We start from the raw sequence: 23803 nt of genomic DNA, 5'->3' as shown, positions 1-23803 counted from the left end.
CTATGCACTAATTTATGGCGCGATATTCAATTACAAAATGAATTCAGCAGGATTCAAGTTATTTTAGGAAAATGTACGAAATATGACTGACTTTAATGCAAAAAATCTTTTCTGACCTACTATTATATTATTACGTAACAAAAAGGTGTACAATTCATCTATCATGTCATCGTTAATATTATAAAATAGGATAAGAAAGCTACATGCTTTCAGTCTGTTTTATATAATCTCTATAATTGGATCTATTCAGCACAAAATATCTTTATACTAATTGTATAAGATCGGAGAATGTTTATTCTTTATTGCGAACAAAATATATCATTTCAAAGCTGAATAAAATTATAGTCATCGATGATCCTATATCTACTTTCTCGATAATGCACCAGGTCATCTAAGAAGCGCGTACTGCTTTCGTTGTGCAATTTTGTAAGAACCGGTGGCAATGGTGTTATTCCCGCAGTATTTGCTAAATCGTCATAGTAATGGCCTTGCTTGAATCCCATCATGTGGAAGTGTCTTTTTTCCAAGCCCTCTTTTCTGCGGTTTTCAAATTCTTCCGCTTCTTCTTGTAACATATTCGCTTTAGAAGGAAAGTCTTTCTTGCCAAACCAATATTGCAAGATAAAACGGACCTTTGATCAATAAATAAGTGACTCATACTAAGGTAGTTCATACGATAAAAAAAACGTTACAATATCAATTTTTCTTTCAGACGCACCTGCAGATCGAACATGCTGAAAGCGCAAACATAGAAGGGAAGACCAACCAAGGCCAGGGTGGGATTTTCGATCGATACTAAATGTTTCCATAATGGTGTTACCATATTGGAATCTACCCGTACTCCACATTTTTCACTCAAAAAGGGGAAACTATATTTATACCCTTTGATCGAAAAGAAAGATTAAATTATCGTTTTATAAATAAAGTTGGACGATAATTACCTGTACAATAAAAAAGCACATCCACGGTTTCTTTACTGTCATCTTCGAAAAAAACATCGTGTTCAGTCACTTCTTTTACATCTGGTTTCTGGAAAGATAAAAATTGAAATAAGATTTCTTACATGTGTGCTTTATTTGCCTTTCATCAGTTACCTGAACAACATTTTCAGGAAATACAGTGCCTATAGGATCCTTCAGGTGGTGACTTAAAATTACACGCTTTGCTTTCCTTGATATTTCCAAAGCCAAATCCATTCCTGTTGTTTTCATAAAAGCAATATTAAAAAGGCATTTTACAACAAAAACCAAAGGCCGCAGGTAATATTACATACCGGAAGGCCCGGCGCCAAGTACAAGTACAGTCTTATCGGTAAAAATATCCGGCATCCTATAATCATGACTATGCAATTGCTGCCCTTGGAAAGTCTGCTGACCTTTTAAATTTGGCGTACTGGGTTCGAAGTAATGACCATTACACACCATAACTGCATCAAATGATTCTGTTAAGACAGTATCTTTTTCTAGATTTTTTACTTTAATCGTCCACTTCCGGTCCCCTGTCGATGGCTCCACTAATTCCACGTTATGAAAAAACTGCAAAATACACTCTTGAATATTTTCTCCAATAATAAACAACATAATTCATATTCTTAAAAATGATTAAATACCCGGATATACTGGCGAAGATTAAAATGATTGCAGTAAGAATTTAAAAATTCAAGTATTTGCGTGCGAGTCAAATAACTGTCGGGAGTATCGGGAACAGGATAATCAGGATACCCCATAACTTCCTTCGGAAGATTCGTTCTATGTAGTGCAAACAATCGAATACATCATTAAAAATAACACAATAAGTGAACAGTTTATCGTGAATTTAGTATTACTCTATAGTTGACTTGCCTTAAATTTTTGTACATACTAGTGTGTATTGGTAGACCGTATAGATCTAAACCAGTTTCTTCCCTGTAAACCCATGTACCGCCTACTTGATCAGTTTTTTCGTAGCATATTACCTCAGTGTCGTATGTACCGGAAGTGCAATGCCGTAAAGCAGCAAGACCAGCTGATCCAGCACCGATCACGGCGATCTTCATATTTCTGAAGAATTCGGCAAAACCTGGAAATTTTGAAATGCACTTGTTCTGGATAACACCTGTAATTTCTTATTCTTTCGAGGACTTCTGTCTTGATTCAATAGCAGCCAAATGGTGATATAAAAAGTAGTTTTTGACGCACGTGTCACTTGTCACTTCCAAAAATGATATCTAACGAGATTGAAAATGCAGATTTAATCGTTAATGATATCGTGTAGTGTACTAGTAGACCCGGTCAAGCTGCAAATGGAAAGGTGCAACGATTGAAAGTAACGAACGTGAACGTTTCTTCTTTTTTCTCTTACAGAACACTTTCGTTACTACCGACATTCTTGCATTGGATAGTAAAACATATTTCAATCGACGTAAAAATGCTTGCAATAGAATGTAGCAAAATATCGCGATATACATATTTGAGAGAAGTAAATAGAAAGCGCGATTTGAATTTGTAGATTATTCTGATTTAGTAGAATGCGAGTTATGTTGACTGATTTACTTACCAGAGGAAAAATCAAATAATCGAGTGTTGAATTGCTAGCAGTACTCGTGTATTATGGTCAGCGAACAAATATGAAGTGATCAAGCGTGAAATAATCAGTATACGGAAAGTCGAAGTGTATCGTTCAAAAAGTGGCTGATGCTGATAACAAGGTCGTCATGTATTCTGTATGTTTACTATATAAGAGATGAGTATATAAAATTCTAGCTATGGCAAATAACGACGATCAGCGACCTTGCTCCTTCTTTGGAAACGTGCTGTTGCATTAACTTTGAAACGGTAAAGGAGTTTTTTTTTGTTACTTTTAGATGATAACTCTTTTCGTGGCGTCATGTGATCAGTCGCTTTCAAAATCATATATAACATTTATTTTTTGTAATATATTTTTAGTACATGTCCATTATATACATATGTTTAGCTTTTACATATACAAAAAGCTTGAATTAATTTTCTAAAAGAAAAAAAGCCGTCTGATAAAAATACATTCAACAATCGATTTCATTTTCCCACTATCGCGTCATACTTTCAAACATATAACAGATAAAAGGGACAAGAGTTGATAACGACTTTAAACACTGCAACAACATCTTTCACTTCTAACAGCATTGCAGACAATCGAATTTTTAATCAACGCGTTTAAATTTAAACATTACATTATGCCGTGACATCAAATTTTTAACATCGGATAGAATAGTCATTAATGACTTTGTTGACCTATAGTTGTAGATCCCATAATTTACGAAATCATCTACAAAATTCATAAAACAATCTTTATGAATATTTGTAATGATCGGAGTCATTGCACCGATTTCTGCGGTCTTTGCAAGATGCTTGTAATACACACCCATTTACTTAACAATAAACGAAAGTGCTTTTTACGCAGTACATCGCTTGTATGAATTCCTAATTCTTCGTTTTCCTCTCGTGACATATCTTTCATGCGAGGGAAATCTTTTTTGCACCACCAAAATGTTAAAACAAATCGTAACTTCGATCAACAAATAATGATTCGTATTAATGGTAATTTCCACAAAATATTTTAATTCCTTTTTTATTGTACCTGTATATCAATCAAATAAAAAGCCCAGATGCTGATAGGAGGGTCGCTAAAACCAAGAATAGGATTTTCGATTGATGTATGTAATATGTTCCCATAATAGGCTGTCATCGTGTTTCAATTTACCCATACTCCACATATTTCGTTTAAGAAAGGACAGTTGTATTTGTATTCTAAAGTCGAAGGAAAATTGTTCGAATGTCACTTTGCCAACAAAGCTTGACTTTTAATTAATTACACCGTCCGACACGAATTTTAACTCTTCATACTCGACTGTCTCCTCTAAGGATACGCTGTAAATTCAACAAACAACTCGGATATCTCCCCTAACGGGACACAAAGAGATTATCGGTGATTATATAGCACAAAATTACACAAGCTCCAAATTTTGTAGAAATATATATTTCCCTGAAGTTTCGCCTCAACATTGTAGGAAAAAAGAAACAAATAGAGAAATGAGAAATATGCCGAGTGCAAAAGGTTAATTTGCGATATCCACTAAGGGTGATGGAATAATTCTACATTGGCATTTATGTTTGGGACGATTTGGCTTATACTTTATACAGATTCTTTTTCTTCCTTTATAAGGAAGAAAGAGCCGAATTGACGTAAAGATTGAGCATCTCTGATAATAGAAAACAAAAATAAGCTAGTACTGTATACTGTGGTATTTTTTGCATGTCATTTGAATTTTTTGTTAATAAAAGTTCGTTCATAGAATCACTATAAGAAACAATGATAGTGAAAAATTATAGATTTCGTTCTTATCGTTCTCATTACGCAAATATTTATGAATCACGCATCTGTATGTAATTCAATTATTTATAATTGGCATTGAAAAAATAAATAATCATGTAAAATCTTTATCAAAAAGAAAATATATTCTGAAAATATATTTTTTCCCCTTTTTGTACATTCTGATAACAGTATTTTATTTACATAGATTACAGTTTTAATTAAACATATACAATGTTTACGTTTTATCTATATACAATTAAATATTTTGAAAAATATACAAAATACGAAAAAATGGTTCAGGTAAAAGTTGTAGCATATTAGGAAACATGTACTGCTGATATTTATGTGATCATGGAATGACCTTGAAAGGGCCTATGAACATTTTGAGCTCTTAAATAAACCTTTTTTATTATATTTATCATTTATTTTTTATTACATATCTTGCATATTTTCAAAGATATCTAGTCACATATGGATAAAACAGGCACACTGTATAGGTAGACTTAAAATTTATAAAATAAAATGTGAATATTATTATTGAATTTAATCATAAGATAAATTCAAATGTCTGATACAAAATTATTTTATATAAAATAAACCTATTCTCTATGTATTTTTTATAATCTTGTATTTAAAAGATAAATAATAGAGATAGATCCTTCGTTATAGTATAAATTATCATTTAGAATAAAATTCAGATTCCCACATATTTTTGTACAGCACGTACAACTGCATTGCAACTCTTGCATCTTCGATAGAGTTATGTTCCCCTGTTTGTATTTCTTTGCCTAATAATTCATGTGCAAGTTTCTTCAAACTAGGGGTATACCCTCCAGATAATTGTCTGAAGGTTTTAAATCTGGAAGTATCTCGTAAATATTTCCTTGGATGAGAAAGATATAGTACATCAAGATCATGTTTTAATGCATGACCAACTAAAGTACGACCTCTTAAAATTTCTGCTACTTCATTCTGAACAATCTGAAATTCTTCTCCATTTTGAAGATCATGAGGCCTAATACCACTAACTTTAGTTCTATAATCTTGAACAGGTTCTCTTGGTTTTACATATTTGTCATAAACACAAAAACCATGACGGTTCACAATAGATACTCTAGCTAACATACTTTCACTGCCATCTCCAATGCCAACCATTTCACAATCTATTGCTATCTGTTTTGTTAGCTTCTTTTTATCTTCATCATAAACTATTTCTTCCTCACTACGTGACATATGATCTACATTCAATACAGATGAATAATGCTTTTTTCTTGACTTTTGATGTGGAGATTTCTTATTAACATTTTCTTTATCAGTAGAATCTGAACCTGATGGTGATGGGTGAAGTACTAAATTTTTAAACATTTCCCAATTTCGACCAGACGCATTACGCTCTGTGTATGGGGTCATACATTGATCAGTTTTTTTATCCTTTGTATTCATAGTTTGCGTATTAATAGATTTCTTAAAACGGCGTTTGCATTGCCGCTCCATGGAAATGTGTTTCCTGAAAAGAAAAATTAATAAAATTAATAAATTAATAAAAAAGAATGTAAATACGAAGTGGATATAAATATACTAGGTATTTGTTTTTAAATATTAAGTTACCTGCCCTAACCTCTTCATTTAACACGTGTTTAAAGACAAATATAAATATCCGAAAAGAAACAATTTTTTACCGAATAATAAAACATACAATAGCTATTTCTGAACTAATACAAAAATAAGCAAATTTTTAGTAAAAGTATTTGTAAAATTTTAGATAATATGTCAACGTAGATATGGCGGCACAATACAAAACACTTATACATTTGAAAATGGATTCAGTTATTTCCTCCTTCTCCAACGCATATAATTAAACAAAGACTGTCGGAAACCTATAGAAAAATTTACATTCGCATGTTTCCTTTTTAATTCAACAATGTTATAGATTAAGGAAATATTTTAATACAAATTAAATGTAGAAAATAGATTTACGAATTAAATACAAAGTAAATGTAGGAAAGCTAGGGTTAATTAACTACCAAATAACGCTTCTAGTAATTTAAATAATGTGAAAAAATTCCTACCATATAAGAAATAATATAAAGATAATATATAATATGAGAGTGAAAGTATTCATTATATTAGAATAAATAGAAAGTATTTAAGAGTTTACACTCGTAAAGTTTGAACTAATGGGTTGTTCTTCTCAAAGGCCTACATTTACACCAACGGTTATCTCATCAGTTATCTCTTATGGAATATGAATAACTGCGTGTATTTCAATTATACGTGAGCTTTTAAAAGTTTAGGGGAAATGTATGATGATAGCAACAATACAAATAAAGATGTATTTCAAGAACCTCGAAAAAAATTTTGGCTGGTAAGATTTTACGTATTGTCGAAGATATCTTAAATATAAAGCTTCATTAACCTATTAGTTTAGTAGACGTTTGATGACATTATAAGTCTTTTATTTCTTAATTTTATGAATTATATCATGGATTTTTTACGCTTATTATGACTGGTGATTCATCAGTGATTTTTAAATACATTTTTATTTGATATTTACTTTTGTATATTGTTGGTGTTTATAATTATAAATGACATTCTACTCACAAATTAGCGAACAAGAAAACGTCCAAAAAGTGATGCTATTAGTATCAACTCAATGGACATATCTATCGAATCAGATGTAGGCAAGAAGAAAAAAAGAAGAAGAATTACAGAAGTGGCCAGTAGCATCTTTTCATCTTCTACTCTAGGTAGTAAACAACAAGGAAATAATTTTCATAGATCTTTCACAATTCAACCAAATACACCAGACTTGCCATTTGTGAATAATGAAGCAGATACAGGAACATTAAAGAAAAAGTATAAAAAACATTATTAAATATACTTTCAACATAATTCAAGGATATTTCATTCATTTAATTCAACTCTGTTTCTTAGGCACAAAAATAATATTGAAAACTCCAATAATATTACACTCAAAAGTTGGGTACTTGATATAGCAAATACAAATATCAAGGATAAACCTAATTATGTTTTAAGCAGAAAAGAAGTGAAAAGACAAGAAGCAATTTATGAATTGTATTGTGGAGAAAATGTATTCATTAATGACTTATGTGTTCTCAAAGATTTTTACTATCAACCACTGATATCTAGCAGTATTTTTAATTCTGATGAATTAGTTACAGTTTTTGGAGATATAACACAACTCATTGAAATACATAATAGATTGAGAAATGAATTAATTGGTCTAAGAGATAAATATGGATTTACAGAAACAGTTGGATCTACAATATTAAATTGGGTTAGTTATAATCAATCCTATTGAATGTTTGAACAAACAAATGTTATATTGAATGTTTAACACAGTTTACAAACTTACATATTTATTTTATCATAATTTTTTCAGATTCCAACATTAACAAACCCATACCTGGAAAGGTGCCGAACACAAATATGGGCAAAACACTTGTTAGATGAAAAAAGGTTGACAAACAAACGTTTTCAATCTTTTTTAAAAAAACGTTTAGAATCTCCTCATTCAATAGATTTGTGGACTTATATAGATGTAGCAAGATCAAGAATTGTTAAATACCCTTTATTGATTAAGGAAATATTAAAGCATACTGTAGCAACACATACAGATCAAACATCCTTAAAGGAAGCATATGATTTGATATCCAATTTACTTAAAAATATAGATAAAACCATGGGTGATGCAGAATGCAAATTGGCTCAGTCAAAAATTAATGTAAAACTAGATTATGATCCTAGTAAATGCATTGAAAATGCAACAGAGTTAATCACTCAAGGGCAGCTTAAAGATACAAGGGGAATGGTAAGAATATTTTGTAAATGATTCTATTAATTATGTGTAAATAAACGGATACAAATTTATATATACATGCGAAAAAAATGATGATTTTTAGAAATTTCAGTGTTTTCTTTTTAACACTGGCTTTGCAATAACTCGTGGAACAAGATCTTCAAGTAAAAGGTACAATTTATTTTGTCCTTTTATACTCAAGGAACAAATCTGCATAAGTACAAATGAAAAGTTTGATTATGGATTTAAAATTGGAGATCAAATTTTAATAACAGAAGATGAACATGGAAAAAGACATTGGATTGATTCATTTAGTAAAGTTTACAAATGCAATATTAGTCCATCACAAAATGTAATTGACATCAGTGAAAAAGAAAATGAGGAAATTTTAACACCATCAAAAACAAATCGATCTACTAGATTGTCTATGAATAAAACAAATGAAAATAATTTTTCATTAACATTAAAAAGGAGTTTTTTAAAACAGAAGCGTAGCAGCAGCATTGGTTTTGTTTAACATTAGACAACTTTGAATTTATTATTTTATGTTCATACATTATCATATATAAATAGAAATATAATTTAGATCCATTAAAAAAACGTTTGAATCAATCATACTAGGAACATCTGTGTGTATCATAAATTATTGTTAAATTCGCTCATATTTCATTACGCTTTAAAGATCACATTCCAGTTTCAATCTAAAAGAATTATTATATATTAACATGTGTACTTACCTATGTACTATTTATATATTTTAAAGTAAATAGTATTAATGTAAAATATATAAATTATATATATATATATATATATATATATATATATATATATATATATATATATATATATATATACATATTCATATATTTAAGTATATAATAGAGGTGCTAATGTGAAGATAATAATAATATATATATATAAATGTAAACACATACTAATTAAGATATGAACTAAATACCTTTAATAAATCTGTACAAATATTTCTGACATTAATTGTAAGAAAAAATGGGGATCGATTAACGTAATTGTAAATGCAATTTATATACGTATGCACATTTATGTATTCAAAAATGGAATTATTTTTTTATGGATATTTTAAAACAGAATAAAAAAATGAAAATCGAGAATTTATATTCAAGTTTTATTAAACACAATTCCATTCTTATAACATTTGTAATAAAATAATTATCCACTTATTTTATATTGTCTAAAATACTTACGGTTTGCTAGGTTTCATTGAATTTCCATCTGGATAACGCTTTTTAAAGGCTTTAATAAGTTGTGGATCAATCAAGTGAACTCCATCTACTTGATTGCCTAATGTGATCCAATTAGGTTGAACATTATGTGGTCGACCAAATAATTCTATTTTTCTTGTTCCTGGGCTCATACGTTCGATGATTCCATAGATTTCGTCAGGTTTGTGACTGGTTGCACGAACTTCGGCTACTATAACATCGCTATCCAAACCTCGATTAATTCTCGGATTTCCTTTCATGCCGACTAAGCAATGTTCTTTGCCATGGTTTAGCCAGTGACCTGTTCTGCCAGTTCTTATTATCCTTTGTAATTGGTTAGTCTTCACCCATATGATCTCATCTACTCTTTCGTATCCCCACAATTGTAGGCACTCTCTACCAAGTTCCATTGCTCTCCCTGTTACCCATAAAAATAGGAGACCTTCATCTTGAAGAGCAGGTATACCTAATTGTCTCATTTCATCATCTGACATGGTACCATATGGTAATTCCATATGTATGTCCCATGGAGGGTCAGCCATTATAACAGCAAATTTACCCAGGACAGTCATATCAAGATAACGTAAATCACATTGTATCCACTGTGGTGGATAAAGAGTCAATTCACTACCTAATGATCCGCTAGGAGGTGGACATGCAGTACTACTACCATTTTTACTATCTACTGTTAAACCTTTATTCACTGCACTATTATTTGCATTGTCTGTTTCGTTTGACTCCTTTTGTTGAGTTGTTGGCCCATCCACTTCGTAATGAACATATCTATACAATAAAATATTTAAATAAAACAAAGAAGTGATTTTACATTATAATTAAAAATTATTACATTTAGAATACATACTTGCATGTATCCATATGAAAGCAAGTATTAAGAAAACTACAGTCACCTAAAGATTCATCTGTGTGACTTTGAATAATTTTTTTGAAATGAAGTTTTTTACACTTTTCTGCAAATCCTGGTCCACCATTTAACTTGACACAATCTACTCTTGTACCATGAGGACAAAACTCCATAACTTGTGCTCCTCCTTGAGACCGAAATCTTTCAGCTAGTGATTTCTCCTTAGATGTTTGCTTTGATAACAAATCTAAAATTTGTTCTCCAACCTTCTTATTTTCTTTTTCTCTAATAGTAGGCATTGATATAAGTGACATTATATCCTCTGTATTTTTCTTATCTAATTTGGGTTGCTTCTCTGCAGGTACATAGTCATTCAATTCAGATGCAGATGTTTCTGCACTCTCTGGATTTTCTGTGTCATCTGATTGAGACTGATATGATGATTGTGATTCTGCCACTGACAATACTGTATATCCAAAAACACCATTTTCTGTTACTTCCTTGATTCTGAAAAAGCATTCAATTATCTATCTGCATATGAAGTTCTGATTTGGGATGATGCAGAAACTTACTAACTTAACAATATCTTGAGCTGCAAGCTTTTCCAAAATTTTGTGAATATCTGGAGATGATACATCTGCATTAAGATTTTTACGAAGTAAATCTATTAGTTCTGCAGATGTAATTGGTAAATTAGGTAATGATTCATGTAGAATACATAACACGTCTCTTTCATATTCACTGTGGTCGGATCGATGTGAATGTCCCATTGAATCTGACAAAGAATTGTATCTTACTTTTAACACTTAAATAAAACTTTAATAAAATTATATTTAAGATTCAATTTCAAATATATGAAAAGAAATAAATAAAAAAGAAATAACTTCAATTACCATTAGAAAGAGGTGATTCATTTGTCAAGGAGGATGATACTGGTGTTGTAGAAGTAAGAGTAAATAATTCATGTCTCTCGCGTTTTCTTTTCTGCAATTTCTCTCGTAGACTGTTTCTTTTTATTTTAATTGCCTGTATCTCTTCAAAAGCGTCTGACATATCTTTGTGACAAATTATTTAGGAGAAAATATATAACCATTTGCATGTTATTCTTTATATTTAAATAATAAAAAATGAATATTTACCTTATAATACTGATAAAAGCTGTCTAAAATACTTAGAAATACATTTTTATCTAAAAATTTCAGCATATATGTATGTATAAACGTATAAACTACGAGCAACTTTACAATGTAAAATCTAACCTGGTCTTAACGACCTAACTGTACCTGAAACGTTAAAAGCACATGGCTGATTTGCCAACTCAAGATGGGTAGTGTTAAATAGGTAATCGTGATTAATTATCGTTACTAATTTTATTAGTAAGTGTTGTTAAGGATTTCTCGTCGCAAATAAAATGTCAAATACAAAAGAATTTTTTCTTTCGGTTATACAACGTATTTTCAGTAATTGGACTGCTTTAAGGGTAAATATCTATTTTCTCAAATCTGCAATAAAATATATGTATGTAAATACAAATATATATATAAATATTTTTACATTTTATATTTACTGAATATCTTTTTATTAGATGGCAGTGGAACATGGTATGGGTACAAAGGGAATGGCTATAAATTTTTGCTTTTACATGACAGAGGTTATGTACATGAACGGTTCGTTATCTCATTTATTTTGTACTATATTTTGATATTTATTATTTTATGACTAATTTTTGATATTTTTCTATCCCTAGAAAGTCTGAATAGTAGTGAAATTGCCAATGAATTAGAAGATTATATGGATGAGCATTTCAATACAGAACTTCAAGACGATAGTGCAATGCAAGTTGCAGAAGAATTATTGAAGTTTTATCGTTATTGTACTGAAAATACTGAAAATCTGGTAACGATAGAGCTTGCGAAACTGCCACCATTACAACCATGGCTTGTTACAAATGAACCTGCAAAAAGAATTCAAACCTCTTGTGCTATAGAAAATGATAGTTCTGAAGAAGAAGAAACATCTGATGGTATGCAAGTTGTAGATGAATGGACAGAAGTCAGAGGTAGACGAAACAGATAACTAGGATTTATTATTTTAAAGGGTACATTTTTATTTCTTTCTCTTTTTTTCTTACAAAAGGACAGATTAACAAAGAATATACAAACTACTGTTTTACAGTACATGTGCATTGCTTGTAATTGCAATTTATATTCTAGAATCTTCTAATCAAATACTTATCTAAGCAGTCTTTGAGACATTGTCAAATTTTATTTGGCAGTTCCAGTCCCTGCTTCTAAAGAAATAAAAATCATTGTAGAAAATCATTAAAGAAAGAAATAAATATTTTGTAGCTTCTAATTTTGTTTATAAAATATCACCTTTCTCACTTTGAGATAAAGGAACATTACAATATCCATTGTGTTCTCTTACTACAGTTTCTTTTCTTTCTTTTCTTACTCTTTCTTCAGGTCCGACTATGCTTAAGATTACTGGTAAAAATAACAGACCGTGAAACAGACCAAATATCACTACACATGTGAATAACTGAAATGGTACAATTCTTATAAAATTTTCTAACAGAATTTTATTGATAAAAATAGATAAATTTTTTAAGAATACCTTAAAGAAGGTATTGAATATGTAAGCTTCGCTAGAACCTAGCAAAACGAATGCTAGGAACGTACTTAAACCTCCGTTAAATACAGCTGGACCAACAATAGAAAGCGTCGCTATCGCACGTTCTGTAAATGTCATTTACATATATCCATGTAATAATCCTTTTTTTCAATCTCGCACGTTAAAGAACTCGTTATTTACCTTTTTTGCTACCCTTTGCGCGTATGAATTCTAATCCCATATGTGCAGCATAGTCAACCGCCAGCCCCGCACATAATAGAATCATGATACTCGAGGACATTTCTATGGTCAAATTTAGAAAGTACATGGTACCCAGTAAGTCAACAAGTGTAAAGAATACGCAACAAATCACCCAAAATGATGCTCGTAAGTTTCTAAGGAACATCAATATTACTACGCCGATGGTCACTATTTCTAGACCTAAATTCCTGATCAATTCCTCTCCTATGACCTACAAAAAGGTAATGATTAGATTGTATAATATGTATTAAACAAAAAAGATTAGGGTCTTTACTTTGTTTGCTGTCCATGAAACGTAATCAGGCGAGAATATTGCTATATAATCCTGGCCATGAGAGAAATTCGTTGCTTGAACCGATTCCCTGATAAGTTGCATCGCTTGTATTTGTTCCGATGTTGTGTTAATCATAACATGTTGTATAGGAATTTGCGACGTCTGAGAAAAATAAAAGTGAATCCCTTGAGACGTACAGCTATTGAACAACTACATTGTACAGAAAAATTTATTAATACCGTTATATTATATTCTCCAGCCGGCAATTTATCGAAATTGATATCTTTTATGTATGCTTGACCTTCTTTCGTCAAAAGTAAATATTCCGTCAAAATATTATAATATTCTTCTTTGCTCTCAATATCACCTATAATAAACATTTTGCCATTGAGTTATCTTTAAAATCGCATTACTTCAAGATCAAGCCTCACCTTTACCAGTAACATTCAGCCATTTCTCATAGGCAATAAACCATGGCTCGAGGGTGCTATTGTTAATGAACCGATTACGTTTTAGAACTTTTACCAGCTGAGAAAGAGATTCACGGTCTTCGTAGTAATCTACGCCGGTCATATAAATTGCGGCTCGTTTCCCATATTTTGGAAAATACTGTTTCAATTTGTTGTTAAACTGAATCGGATAGGAGTCTTGATTCAAATACCAAAGTGGGTCGAAATTTTGCTCCAATTGAAATACTGCCCACGTGTTAACGCACAGGAAGCCGACAGTGATTAATAGGATAATTACTTTTGCTGTGATCTTGGTGATTCCCGGGCCGATATAATTTTCGAAGATAATCTGTTGAGTGTTTCTCTGACTACATTCGTTGGGTTTCCAGTTTAATCTGGGTCGGCAGAAGCAACCGTCCTTGCGAGCTTCGAGCCTCTTTTCATCGTATACAAGACAGCTCACGAAGAATATAACTTCATATATGTATAAAAATAAAATCCCTAATGTGGCGAATGCGTAGAAAGATCTGAGAGTAGGCATCACAGTTGTAATGCCAAAGGCAAACGCGATAATGTTCGTGAAGGATGTCACAGTGATCGACATACCTTAAAAAAAATGTAAAATAAAAGATAAGAAGAAACTACGCTGTGTATACTAAAAACGATATGACATAATGTAGCATCGTACCAGCCTGTTGCATAGTTTTAGCAATGCGTATCGGAATATCCGTAGACTGATCAGTCTCTGAGAGATTCTCCAGGCTTTGCATGATCACGAACATGTTATCGACGCCTATACCAAGAAGTAGAAACGGAAGGATAGAATGTATAGGTCCATATGAGTAACCCAAGTAGTAACACACTCCGTAAGAGGACAAAATCGCCTGACCAACCACGAACACCCCCATTATTGAAAGATAAATTCGTTGTTCTAGCGCGTTGCATTTACCGATCATCGCCATTACGTAGACTGCTATCAAAGATATTCCACAGCATAACACCGTCAGATTACTGTTCAATATTTGATGCAGAGAGTCTAAATAACTTCGCGAAGCTATCGCATATACCTCCATTCCTGGAGGAAACGTGATATTCGAATGGAGAACGCGATTTATGAACTCTAGTTCCCAGTTGGCTGAATTTGGATTAGATTTCTTCAGCAACCAATTTAGAATAGTTGCGTTGGCACCTTTAACTCGACCTTTCTTGTCATAGAATATCCCCGAAAGCAGAGGTGCAATATCCAGCAGGATATTGTCGTTGATCCTGCAACAGATCAAGTGATATAAGAGTTGAGTTAAAATGTCGAAACCTTTGTCTATTTCGAAACTTACTTGTTCCTGATTGCTTTGGTCACGTCCTCAAGCACCTCCTTCTTCGTCAAATTACGAACGTCCTTCTTTATACTGGTTTCCCAAAGTTGTATGATGGATTGATATATACATCCATTTTTTAGCACCGTGTTGTTCAATTCGACCAGGATGTCTGTAGTGACATCGAGATCGTTGAAGATGTCTGTCGTGTTGTCCATGTTGAACCACGTGAAGTACCTGTAATTCAATATGATCTTTATTTACTATTCGAGTCAAGAATAAAAAACAAATGATTAAAGATTAATTCATTTATATCTTACCCTGCACACACATCTTCCCAGGTGTTATTGTTCACTATGACTGATTTTACTGTCTGTTCTATCTTGCTAATCTGAAAGAAAGGAAACACGGTTCAACAACCGACTTAATTTAACGGAGGTTCAGCTCACAGATCCCAAATGTTAGGTAAATCTCGTGAGTCTTGACAAATTTTGACAAGAATCATGCGTTAAAGTTGAAAAGAACCTTCGTAGATACTCGTATAATTCATGATCGCCTATGTACCGAGCGCAGCACTTCCGGCTCCAAAACGTTGGGGGCCGTGACGATGATACTTTCGTATCGGAAATCGTCCCGGAAGTGTGTCTTCACCCAGGCGGCGTCGCTACGTATCACAGAGTCTTCGGGCACGAAGAGCTCGATGTCGTCGAATTCTTCCCTCCAGAAGTACAATCCAGGTGCGCAGATACAATTTATACAGAAGCACACCAACAGCCACAGCCAGGGTCTTTTTCCAATACTCAAACCAATACTGGGGAAAGTTGGAAAAACCACTTTTTTCTTATCAACGTCTTCCACAGGGACACAAGATAGTAAGTAGTCATATATTTCGAAGAAAAAAAAAAAAAGTAAATTATAGAAAGTACTTTTTATTTTGTGGACGAAGCATTTTTTGCAAGAGAATATTGTGGAGACAGTGTCATTTGAGAAGCTTAAGATAATTTTTGTAGAGCTGCGTTAAGTATTATAACTCGTGTAGCAAGCTGAAATCTAAGCTACTTTGATTTAAAAGGAATTTTTGTACGTTGAAGCACTTGCATCGACTTAGAAACAACATTTCACGTACCAAATTAACAATTTTAGGTTTGACTTCTTTTCGTCGAGGTATTACACAAAGTTTAATTGGTAAATAACGAACGATTAAGTAGAAAAAGATTCCTTCTTATAATTGGATAACGAGAGAGATGATCTTTAATAGAAATATTAAGAAAACGCAGAGGGTGGCGCCAGAGTAACCAATGAGCTAATATAGGCCACTTCGTGGAACGAAAGCGACCATTCTTGATTCAGCTAATTAAGAGGGTCGCGATGATCTCACCTTAAGTGGATTAAATTGTACAAGGTTCAAGCCCCGAAACTCGACGCCACTAATGTCATTATTCGACAACGAGATTTATTATGTTTTCATAGTTCGAGCAATTACCTATTGAAAACATACTCTATGGCGCGTGGAGATTGATTGATCCTAATTGCGATTCGACCAACAATCACAAATCACATTTGAATTGAATTTATACGAGATATAAATTCCTCTACAAAGTGAAATATTTCGAAAGAACGAGAACTTTGCTACTAAATTTATATCGTATAGGACTCTAATAAAAAATACGCCATCGTCGTAGATTTTATCGTGACAATTAACTTCTTCGTATGAGACTGTTGTTAACGGAGGCACGTTTTAATGTCAATTCATTCCGAGACAACCTGTTATTTCAACCAGACTAAACATGGTACGTTTCGGTGACAATGCAAAATGAGGCGCGCATCACGAGCACCGTGAAAACGGAGATAATGCACTTCCGACAGAAGAACGCGATCATGTTCAATTTGCCGACATCCGATCTATTTTTTCCTTTCCACGAATAATTTACGAGTCGTAAAATTCAACTGTAAACGCGAGAAAATATTTTTTCCAAAAAGGTTCAATGTATCGGATGTATTACTACGAAAATCGGTGGAATAATATAAAAGTTGACGAAAACGCGCAAAATCCTCGTTTGAAAAGTATAAGAAGCTAGAAGAATATCTTATTTCACCCCAAATCGAAACGTCTCTAGGAAAACCCACCCCCCGCCCCGAAAACGATCAACAATTGGAAATGATGCGTGCACTCACCGATAAAACACACGATCTGAATTTAAATGAAGATCTAACAGCAGATCTTTGAGACGTTTCCACGTGATCCCAGTGTTTCTTCCTCGATGCTGTTCCATCCTCGTGGCTGCGACGCTTACGTCGTTCGGTGGTCGAATGTCCACTGCGGGAGAACGTTTGTAAGCACACAGTGTGGCAGCATGCATGTGACCAACGCTGGAAGTAATCTGCCACAATTATATAACGTTCGGTCCGGAGCTTCGCTTGCACGATCGCGGCTGATGCCATCGGGAGGATGAGGAGGAGCGTGGACGTCGGTCACCCCTCCTATTGTCTTCGTGACTGCTCGTTTACAACGCTTCTCGACATTTGTTTTACTCGAGGATTCTCGCTACTGTACGAACGATCCTTCAAAAGGACCTTCCCACTGCTTTCCTCTTTTGACACGTTACAGGTGGCAATCTCGTACACGCTCGCCGATCTTGAACTTTCGATAGAAGAATATCTCGTTTGGCGCAAGTTGTTCGTCCCAGAGCGTTTTGCATTCATCTTGGAATTATCTGATCATGCACGGAGAAGAGATATATACGGGTCGATTAGCATAATTGTGGACCACGTATCGAGAGTGTCGGGAAAGAGAATTAGCTGCAGCGATCTATCTCGCTATCAGACGGTGTTCATTATATCTTTTGCCCTATTGCTTCTTTTTCTAAAATCCATAGCGCGAGCGTAATGCGCTAATAAAGTAGTACGACGCGAGCACGATCTCTAACCAGAGCAATTTTTGTCGAGTCAGGTAAGTAGTCCACGAGATGTTTAATTTCCGAGATTTGTGTCGACGAGAGACTTGCATCTACAATGACGTCGCGTCGTTGTGAGCAATCGTTCGAAAGCCAGCACAAACAAAATGCTTAAACTATCGTTTGATTTGCTTGTGTTTCGACAGAAATCCTCCGATGTTTGCTTCGTATCGCGTTTATACCCGATCTACGGAACAACGTACTGTCTACTCCAGCTGACCCACTTCTTCCATTAATTAACGCTTTTCTTCGAGAGTTGCACGATGCAAAAGTCTCCACGATGCTGCAAATTGGGGAAAAGAGAAACTTGTAATTTAAATAGAAGCGTAAAATTGTTTTACATTGCGTTGTAGCGTTACATATATAGTTACATCAATAACTGCTTCTTTCACGCTCGATGATAGCCTCGGATCTTCCATGGTTCGTGGATAGATCGAGGAAACAGGATTAACGAAAATGGTGCATCCGATCCGACTTATTAATTTTCCCATAACAATCGACCATCAGTTCTTCTCTTCGAGACTACCCGTGTTATTCCCGTAGTGCACAGCTAGTCGAGATTCATGCGACTCGTACGCGCTCGAATGATCGCGGAAAAAGTGATTTAGCATCCGCAATTGCGGAAGAACGACATTTCTCAAAGATTATACGATTGTAAGCTACACAATTACACGTTTCGTCGATGTTGTTGCTCAAGACCTTGTCGTTTAACAATTAGAAGGTACGATCGTGATGACGATAGAAAATGATGAAAAAGTTAAAGATATCGATAACCTTGAAACGCTCTTGACATTTTCTACCAGTGTTAGATACCTTCTACCACTGTTATCGAAATACAAAGATAAAAAGAAAATAAAAATATTTTCATTCACGAATAAAAATAGATCTCCTTATATAGGCGTGTCAAACAATCGGAGAATCCTAATTAGTCGTACGGTAACTGGCTCGGGATCGTTTTACGCTCTTTGCCCGACTTCCACTCGCAGTTCACTTTCTCCTCGAACATTCGTGACAAAAGAACAGGGACCATTGTTCAGGGAAAAGATTGAAAATGGTCCCGGAAGGCCGCTCGACGAATTGAAAGTAATACGGATTGATTTAACACCAATTTCATCCAGGTAACGAACGACAAGGGGTCGGGATTACAAGCTCGACGAGAAGGTAGGGAGCGTGGTCGAAGTGAATGGCTTTCTCATCGGATCCGTGGATCTTCAGTATTCCTGGTTCCAGTCGGACCGATGGACGGTCTCCTCTCGCGTGCTATTTGCTACATCGGCCGGATCGGTCTGCTCGATGTTCGATGTTCGATCGTAACTGAGAAACTTGCGACGGGACGAAAAATTTAGTGTTCGAACGTCCGGAACGTTTTCTGTCAACTGTGTGAGTAAAAATAATTTTTATACGTTTCTAATTTAACTTGACTCGATGTTACAATTCGATTTAATATGTCTCGAAACAATTCCATCTTCGGCTGCTGATAAATTGACATACATTGACAAGTATTGTGTTTCTAAGAATTTTCCACGAAATAATTGAATTAACTATGCGATACCAGCTCGGTTTCGTTTTTCGTGTACAGTTCCGTTGAATAGTTATCATTCACGGTACACGGCATTTCTGTTTCTTTTCCATGTACGTTCCTATGAACGATCTTGGAGAGATCTATGCAGCACGATCTCAATGTATTCCGACGTTGAAAAGTTAGTTTGCTTTTCAAGTCTGACAAAGCACACGTTTCACGAATGGTGTCAACGGTCGCTGTCAACCGGCGGAAAAGAAATCAAGGCGTTTTTCGAATTTCGGCCAATAGTTGAATTCGTAATGGATTAACGGTCTTTTAGAAAGTTTCGCGGATTAGAATTCCAACTTTTTGTAGATAAGCCACAAAATTTCCGTGTCTTGGTTTCGAAGATTGCCATTAATAACTGTTACTAAAGACCAATAAAAAAGAATATTCGACAGCGTAGATACGAGTATAAATAGGCGGAAGAACCTCTATTTATCTCTGTTTTATTTCGAATAGAAGATTATCGAACACGGAATTGGCGATCTTTCTTATTTGGTCGATTCAGATAAAGTAGAAAGAGAAAAAAAAAATGATTGGAAAAATTGAGAGATGACCCTGAACTCTGGATGAAGAGCAGTGTACGCACGTGGACTGCTTTTTAAACGTAGCCACTCTCTCCGAACGACTTTTTCCGCCGTTTCATCCGAGACATTTCGATAGTTTTCTCTTCAGTGATTCATCGTCTCTTTTTCACCGAGCTCTCGAACGTTCATTAAAAATTCCATTTTAAAGATCGGCTTTGAGTTATCTATAGCTAGCATCCTACGATCCAAAATCTGCGTTTCATGCCCTGTGGTAATGTCTCGATTCATAATTCACCGGCTTATTACGCCAAATTCAAATATTCCGCATGCTTCCTGCATGTATTTACGATCTTCTCGAATAGAAGCATGAAAGATACATGAGTTTCTGGATAAATCGTTAAACGTCTTACGGGCAAGGTACTCTGTCAAGACTTGGACGATAGAAGAAACACTAGTATGTAATCTTAACAACGTGGTAGAGGAAGTATTCTCATCGGGAAACGATTAATGGAAGCGTATTTCATGTCAGCGTGGCTGCATTCACCTTGACCGAAGAAAGTGTTACACCAGTCTTTAACCCGTGCCGGTCGATTCATGAATGTACATTGTACGACTATATCGGTACGTCTACTTTTACCGTGTCGATTATTCGATGCTCGTACTTTTTAATTGAATCGCAATTCGAGTCAGCAACGCGGTATTAGTAATAAAAATATTACGAGACACTGTTCAGTTCTTTTTCTCACACGAAAGTAAGAACAAGTTGTTGAAAAGTAGAATAGATAACAGAAGAAAGGTGTTGGTTGATAATCATTCTAAACGCGTAACGACATCGGTGTGAACATTTCTGCATAACTAGTTTCTTTCTCCGCTTTGACCAGCAGCCATATAAGTGGAAGGATTCGAGAGTATGTAGTTCTTCTTGCTTACTAATCGGTCTAACTATGAACGCAAATTGAAACTGTCAATCGACAAACTTCTAAAGGAGTAAAGGTCTCTATATCGAATTCTATAGATAAAAATATCTATGTATTTCACGACGTATAGGAATTTGGACTCGACAGAATGTCGGAGAGTCAGTAGATTTTCCATTAATTCCAGAACCATGAACGCGGCAACGATCTTGTTGGTCCTCGTGATAGGATTAGCCAACGGTCAATTGAATTTCGAGGGTAACCCGTTGACGGAGGATACCGAGTACACGGCTGTGGAATCACGATTCTCCGAAAAAACTGCAGCACGACAGGAAACCACAGTGGACGTGATCGACGCTTCGGCAGAATCTCCTCAAAACGTTCATCTACTATTCTCAGACGTTAAAAACTCATCTCAATATGCAAATCCGATAAAAACTTCCATCGATGATCATCCAGTGAATCATACGTGGTCGCACCTTGAGAAGCAACAGAGGATCGTTCAATCGGGTCGTCATCTGTCTGCGAATACGTACAATCAAGGAATCGCCTCCGTCAACAACGTTGAAGTTGCCTTGAACTCTTTTCTTAATTCGAAGACGCCGGAGGAATCACGTCTGTCTCTGGACCATTATTTACAAAGCCGAGAAATCCCTCAAAATGCCAAAGCAATGATCGCCAATCAACAGCAATTAACGCAACAGCCAGTAACACGTGTTAATCAGGAGACCGTGTCTTCTCCGGTGAACCAACACTTGACTGCGCAACTCATGCAACAAAGGCAGGCGCCGCAAACTTTTCCAGTTGGCCAACCAGTTAATCAACCGACCTACGGTACGCCTGTGAACCCGGTGGATCTTCGTTCGACTATGTCAAATCCGGCAACCGCGTCACTGATGCAGCAACAGCAGATGTTACAACCGTACGCATCCGGAATTCAGGCAAGGAACGACGTCTACTATCCTGGATGGTATCAACGCGTAAGAAGGGTGCGTGGAAAGCCGTTTCCCTATGCGCAATCCAGGGGTGGTCCAGGATTCTACGCCGGACCGGTTCCTCCAGGTGATATATTACTAACGCGTTCGTAATCGAGAATTAATTAACAAGGAATTAACAAGACTAAGCTGCGCGTGAAGGAAACTTTCTTATACGGATATTCTGGATGTTTGAGAATCTTATCGAATCTGCTAATTAACACGAGATACGTCAACTATGACGGTGAAACGGGTTTAGCAATCGAGAAGTGTATCTCGATTACTAAATCCTGTAATTTAGGGAAATTTCTCTTAACGCAATTCGCATTGTAAGAGAGGCCATTAATTAGGGAATTTGTGAGAGTTTTCTTATCCAATGCCGTAATTGATAATTTTCACTCGAGATAAATATTCACTTTAATTAGCAACTAATTTTGCAATTGACTTTCTCAAGCAGTGCCGTTCAAGCAGAAAGGTCCACCCGTTGAAGTAATCTACACGAAGCCACCAGGATTTCATCGTGGGCCACCACCTATCAACAATCCACCGGTTCCGTACGAAGACGCTAGTGCTTGGTTCCCTGAAGTTGATCATCCACCGGCAGCCAAAGATGTTTACTATTCTCAGCTATACGCTCAATCCTATGATCCTTATTACTACAATTATATCGCCAAAACGGGCAAAATAAAACCTCATCTGTACGGCAAATTAGGTAAGTATCACGAAGAAGAAGGGGACGGTATCTGGGGAGAATTGTATCGAGGATTCAAGAAACACGGCCTGAAGAATATCATGACACCAACGTTTCTCTTGGGAATGACTCTTCCTGTGGTCACTCTGATGCTCACGGCTCTCGTGCAGAAAAGGTCTCTGTCCAGGTCGGATTCGAGAGAATTGACAATGGAAAACACGATCCAGGATTATTTAGAACAAGTTCAGAAAGCCGTGGAATGTTACGAGAAGAAACGTAGGAAGAGGAACGCGAGTACAGATGAGTGTTAGAATTATGATTGATTTTATTAATTTATTGAATGTGGATATCGAATGGGTAATAGATGAAATGGAAAGGATATCTAGAAATCTTGTACATATTTCGTGTAACATATTAACGAGGGAAATGCTCGTAAGATTGTGTAGAACAGAGAGTGATTTCTCTTAGAAATGATTCTCTGTCGCAGTCGGTGGTTTATAGCGAGTGATTAATTACATAAAATCGCGGTAGACCATCACGAGATATCAATGGGGAGAAGGTGACAGTGAAACGTCTCTCGCGACGAGAGTGGCTAAACGTGAGAAGCAAACTTTCGCGGGTCAATTACCTACGACCCTATTCGCATCCGCGTGGGTGTGCAACTCGCGGATAGTAAGATTAATTACCAATGATATCGAGCTACTTTTACTTTTCTAATAAACTACTCGACCACAAGTGGATTAGTAGTAACGGCTTTGATTATAAACGATGCGATTGGGAAATACAAAAACGTTGAAACTTTATTATAGAGTATTTCTTTAGTTCCTTTACTACCGTACTTTAAATGTCTTGTCTTCTTCGTCTTCTTTTTTCTTCGAGCGGGAAAAGGCTTACAAATGTACAGTAATCTTCGGACCATATTCCAGTTATGTATGTTCAGACGAGCCTTGAATTTTGAATTAGGAATGACATCCGCGACTTTACTGCACCGCAAGGCGTGCATCATGGCACAGAAATGAA

General features: G+C 35.0%; 7 protein-coding genes across 13 annotated transcripts; 3 read left to right on the top strand and 4 right to left on the bottom strand.

Annotated features, from left to right (window-relative positions):
- Positions 1 to 105: 105 nt before the first annotated feature.
- On the bottom strand, positions 106 to 4304 carry LOC126869284 (senecionine N-oxygenase-like). The gene is made up of 8 exons (XM_050625617.1): positions 2536 to 4304; positions 1842 to 2058; positions 1610 to 1748; positions 1274 to 1535; positions 1095 to 1198; positions 942 to 1029; positions 719 to 882; positions 106 to 632 (listed from the first exon to the last, which is right to left on the bottom strand). Exons 2-8 carry the CDS (start codon positions 2033 to 2035, stop codon positions 324 to 326), a joined length of 1260 nt encoding a protein of 419 aa, XP_050481574.1. The 5' UTR covers positions 2036 to 2058; positions 2536 to 4304; the 3' UTR covers positions 106 to 323.
- Positions 4305 to 4451: 147 nt separating this feature from the next.
- Positions 4452 to 6544, bottom strand: LOC126869288 (RNA exonuclease 4). Of its 3 annotated transcripts, none has more exons than XM_050625630.1 (2): positions 6399 to 6544; positions 4452 to 5836 (listed from the first exon to the last, which is right to left on the bottom strand). In XM_050625630.1, exons 1-2 carry the CDS (start codon positions 6449 to 6451, stop codon positions 5008 to 5010), a joined length of 882 nt encoding a protein of 293 aa, XP_050481587.1. In that variant the 5' UTR covers positions 6452 to 6544; the 3' UTR covers positions 4452 to 5007. The 3 variants fall into 3 exon arrangements, with proteins under 3 accessions (XP_050481587.1, XP_050481588.1, XP_050481590.1); XM_050625631.1 differs by lacking the exon at positions 6399 to 6544 and adding an exon at positions 5948 to 6372; XM_050625633.1 differs by lacking the exon at positions 6399 to 6544 and adding an exon at positions 5938 to 6369.
- A 1-nt stretch (position 6545) lies between these two features.
- Positions 6546 to 8758, top strand: LOC126869281 (rho guanine nucleotide exchange factor 3-like). The gene is made up of 5 exons (XM_050625607.1): positions 6546 to 6694; positions 6938 to 7185; positions 7264 to 7627; positions 7733 to 8161; positions 8253 to 8758. Exons 1-5 carry the CDS (start codon positions 6629 to 6631, stop codon positions 8664 to 8666), a joined length of 1521 nt encoding a protein of 506 aa, XP_050481564.1. The 5' UTR covers positions 6546 to 6628; the 3' UTR covers positions 8667 to 8758.
- LOC126869279 (N6-adenosine-methyltransferase catalytic subunit) lies at positions 8657 to 11532 on the bottom strand. Its single transcript, XM_050625602.1, has 6 exons — positions 11389 to 11532; positions 11143 to 11304; positions 10826 to 11024; positions 10250 to 10756; positions 9370 to 10170; positions 8657 to 8850 (listed from the first exon to the last, which is right to left on the bottom strand). The coding sequence occupies exons 2-6, from the start codon at positions 11300 to 11302 to the stop codon at positions 8826 to 8828; spliced, it is 1692 nt and encodes a 563-aa protein (XP_050481559.1). The 5' UTR covers positions 11303 to 11304; positions 11389 to 11532; the 3' UTR covers positions 8657 to 8825.
- LOC126869289 (uncharacterized) lies at positions 11528 to 12604 on the top strand. Its single transcript, XM_050625634.1, has 3 exons — positions 11528 to 11729; positions 11835 to 11916; positions 11997 to 12604. Exons 1-3 carry the CDS (start codon positions 11661 to 11663, stop codon positions 12323 to 12325), a joined length of 480 nt encoding a protein of 159 aa, XP_050481591.1. The 5' UTR covers positions 11528 to 11660; the 3' UTR covers positions 12326 to 12604.
- Positions 12332 to 17608, bottom strand: LOC126869276 (patched domain-containing protein 3-like). 2 transcript variants are annotated; one of them, XM_050625590.1, is made up of 12 exons: positions 17335 to 17608; positions 15724 to 15970; positions 15480 to 15550; positions 15181 to 15396; positions 14535 to 15112; positions 13829 to 14452; positions 13637 to 13764; positions 13398 to 13559; positions 13064 to 13334; positions 12866 to 12987; positions 12625 to 12790; positions 12332 to 12539 (listed from the first exon to the last, which is right to left on the bottom strand). In XM_050625590.1, exons 1-12 carry the CDS (start codon positions 17517 to 17519, stop codon positions 12514 to 12516), a joined length of 2796 nt encoding a protein of 931 aa, XP_050481547.1. In that variant the 5' UTR covers positions 17520 to 17608; the 3' UTR covers positions 12332 to 12513. The 2 variants fall into 2 exon arrangements, with proteins under 2 accessions (XP_050481547.1, XP_050481548.1); XM_050625591.1 differs by lacking the exon at positions 17335 to 17608 and having other exon boundaries at positions 15685 to 15862.
- A 354-nt stretch (positions 17609 to 17962) lies between these two features.
- LOC126869282 (uncharacterized) lies at positions 17963 to 23586 on the top strand. 4 transcript variants are annotated; one of them, XM_050625612.1, is made up of 3 exons: positions 17963 to 18109; positions 21306 to 22180; positions 22550 to 23586. In XM_050625612.1, exons 2-3 carry the CDS (start codon positions 21310 to 21312, stop codon positions 23092 to 23094), a joined length of 1416 nt encoding a protein of 471 aa, XP_050481569.1. In that variant the 5' UTR covers positions 17963 to 18109; positions 21306 to 21309; the 3' UTR covers positions 23095 to 23586. The 4 variants fall into 4 exon arrangements, with proteins under 4 accessions (XP_050481569.1, XP_050481568.1, XP_050481567.1 ...); XM_050625611.1 differs by lacking the exon at positions 17963 to 18109 and adding an exon at positions 19345 to 19493; XM_050625610.1 differs by lacking the exon at positions 17963 to 18109 and adding an exon at positions 19487 to 20825.
- The last annotated feature ends 217 nt before the right edge of the window (positions 23587 to 23803 follow it).

The sequence above is a fragment of the Bombus huntii genome, chromosome 9, assembly GCF_024542735.1.
Source record: "Bombus huntii isolate Logan2020A chromosome 9, iyBomHunt1.1, whole genome shotgun sequence".
NCBI classification, from domain to species: Eukaryota; Metazoa; Arthropoda; class Insecta; order Hymenoptera; family Apidae; genus Bombus; species Bombus huntii.
The sequence above is the reverse complement of the archived record's forward strand: the minus strand, read 5'-3'. Positions and strand labels throughout refer to the sequence as shown.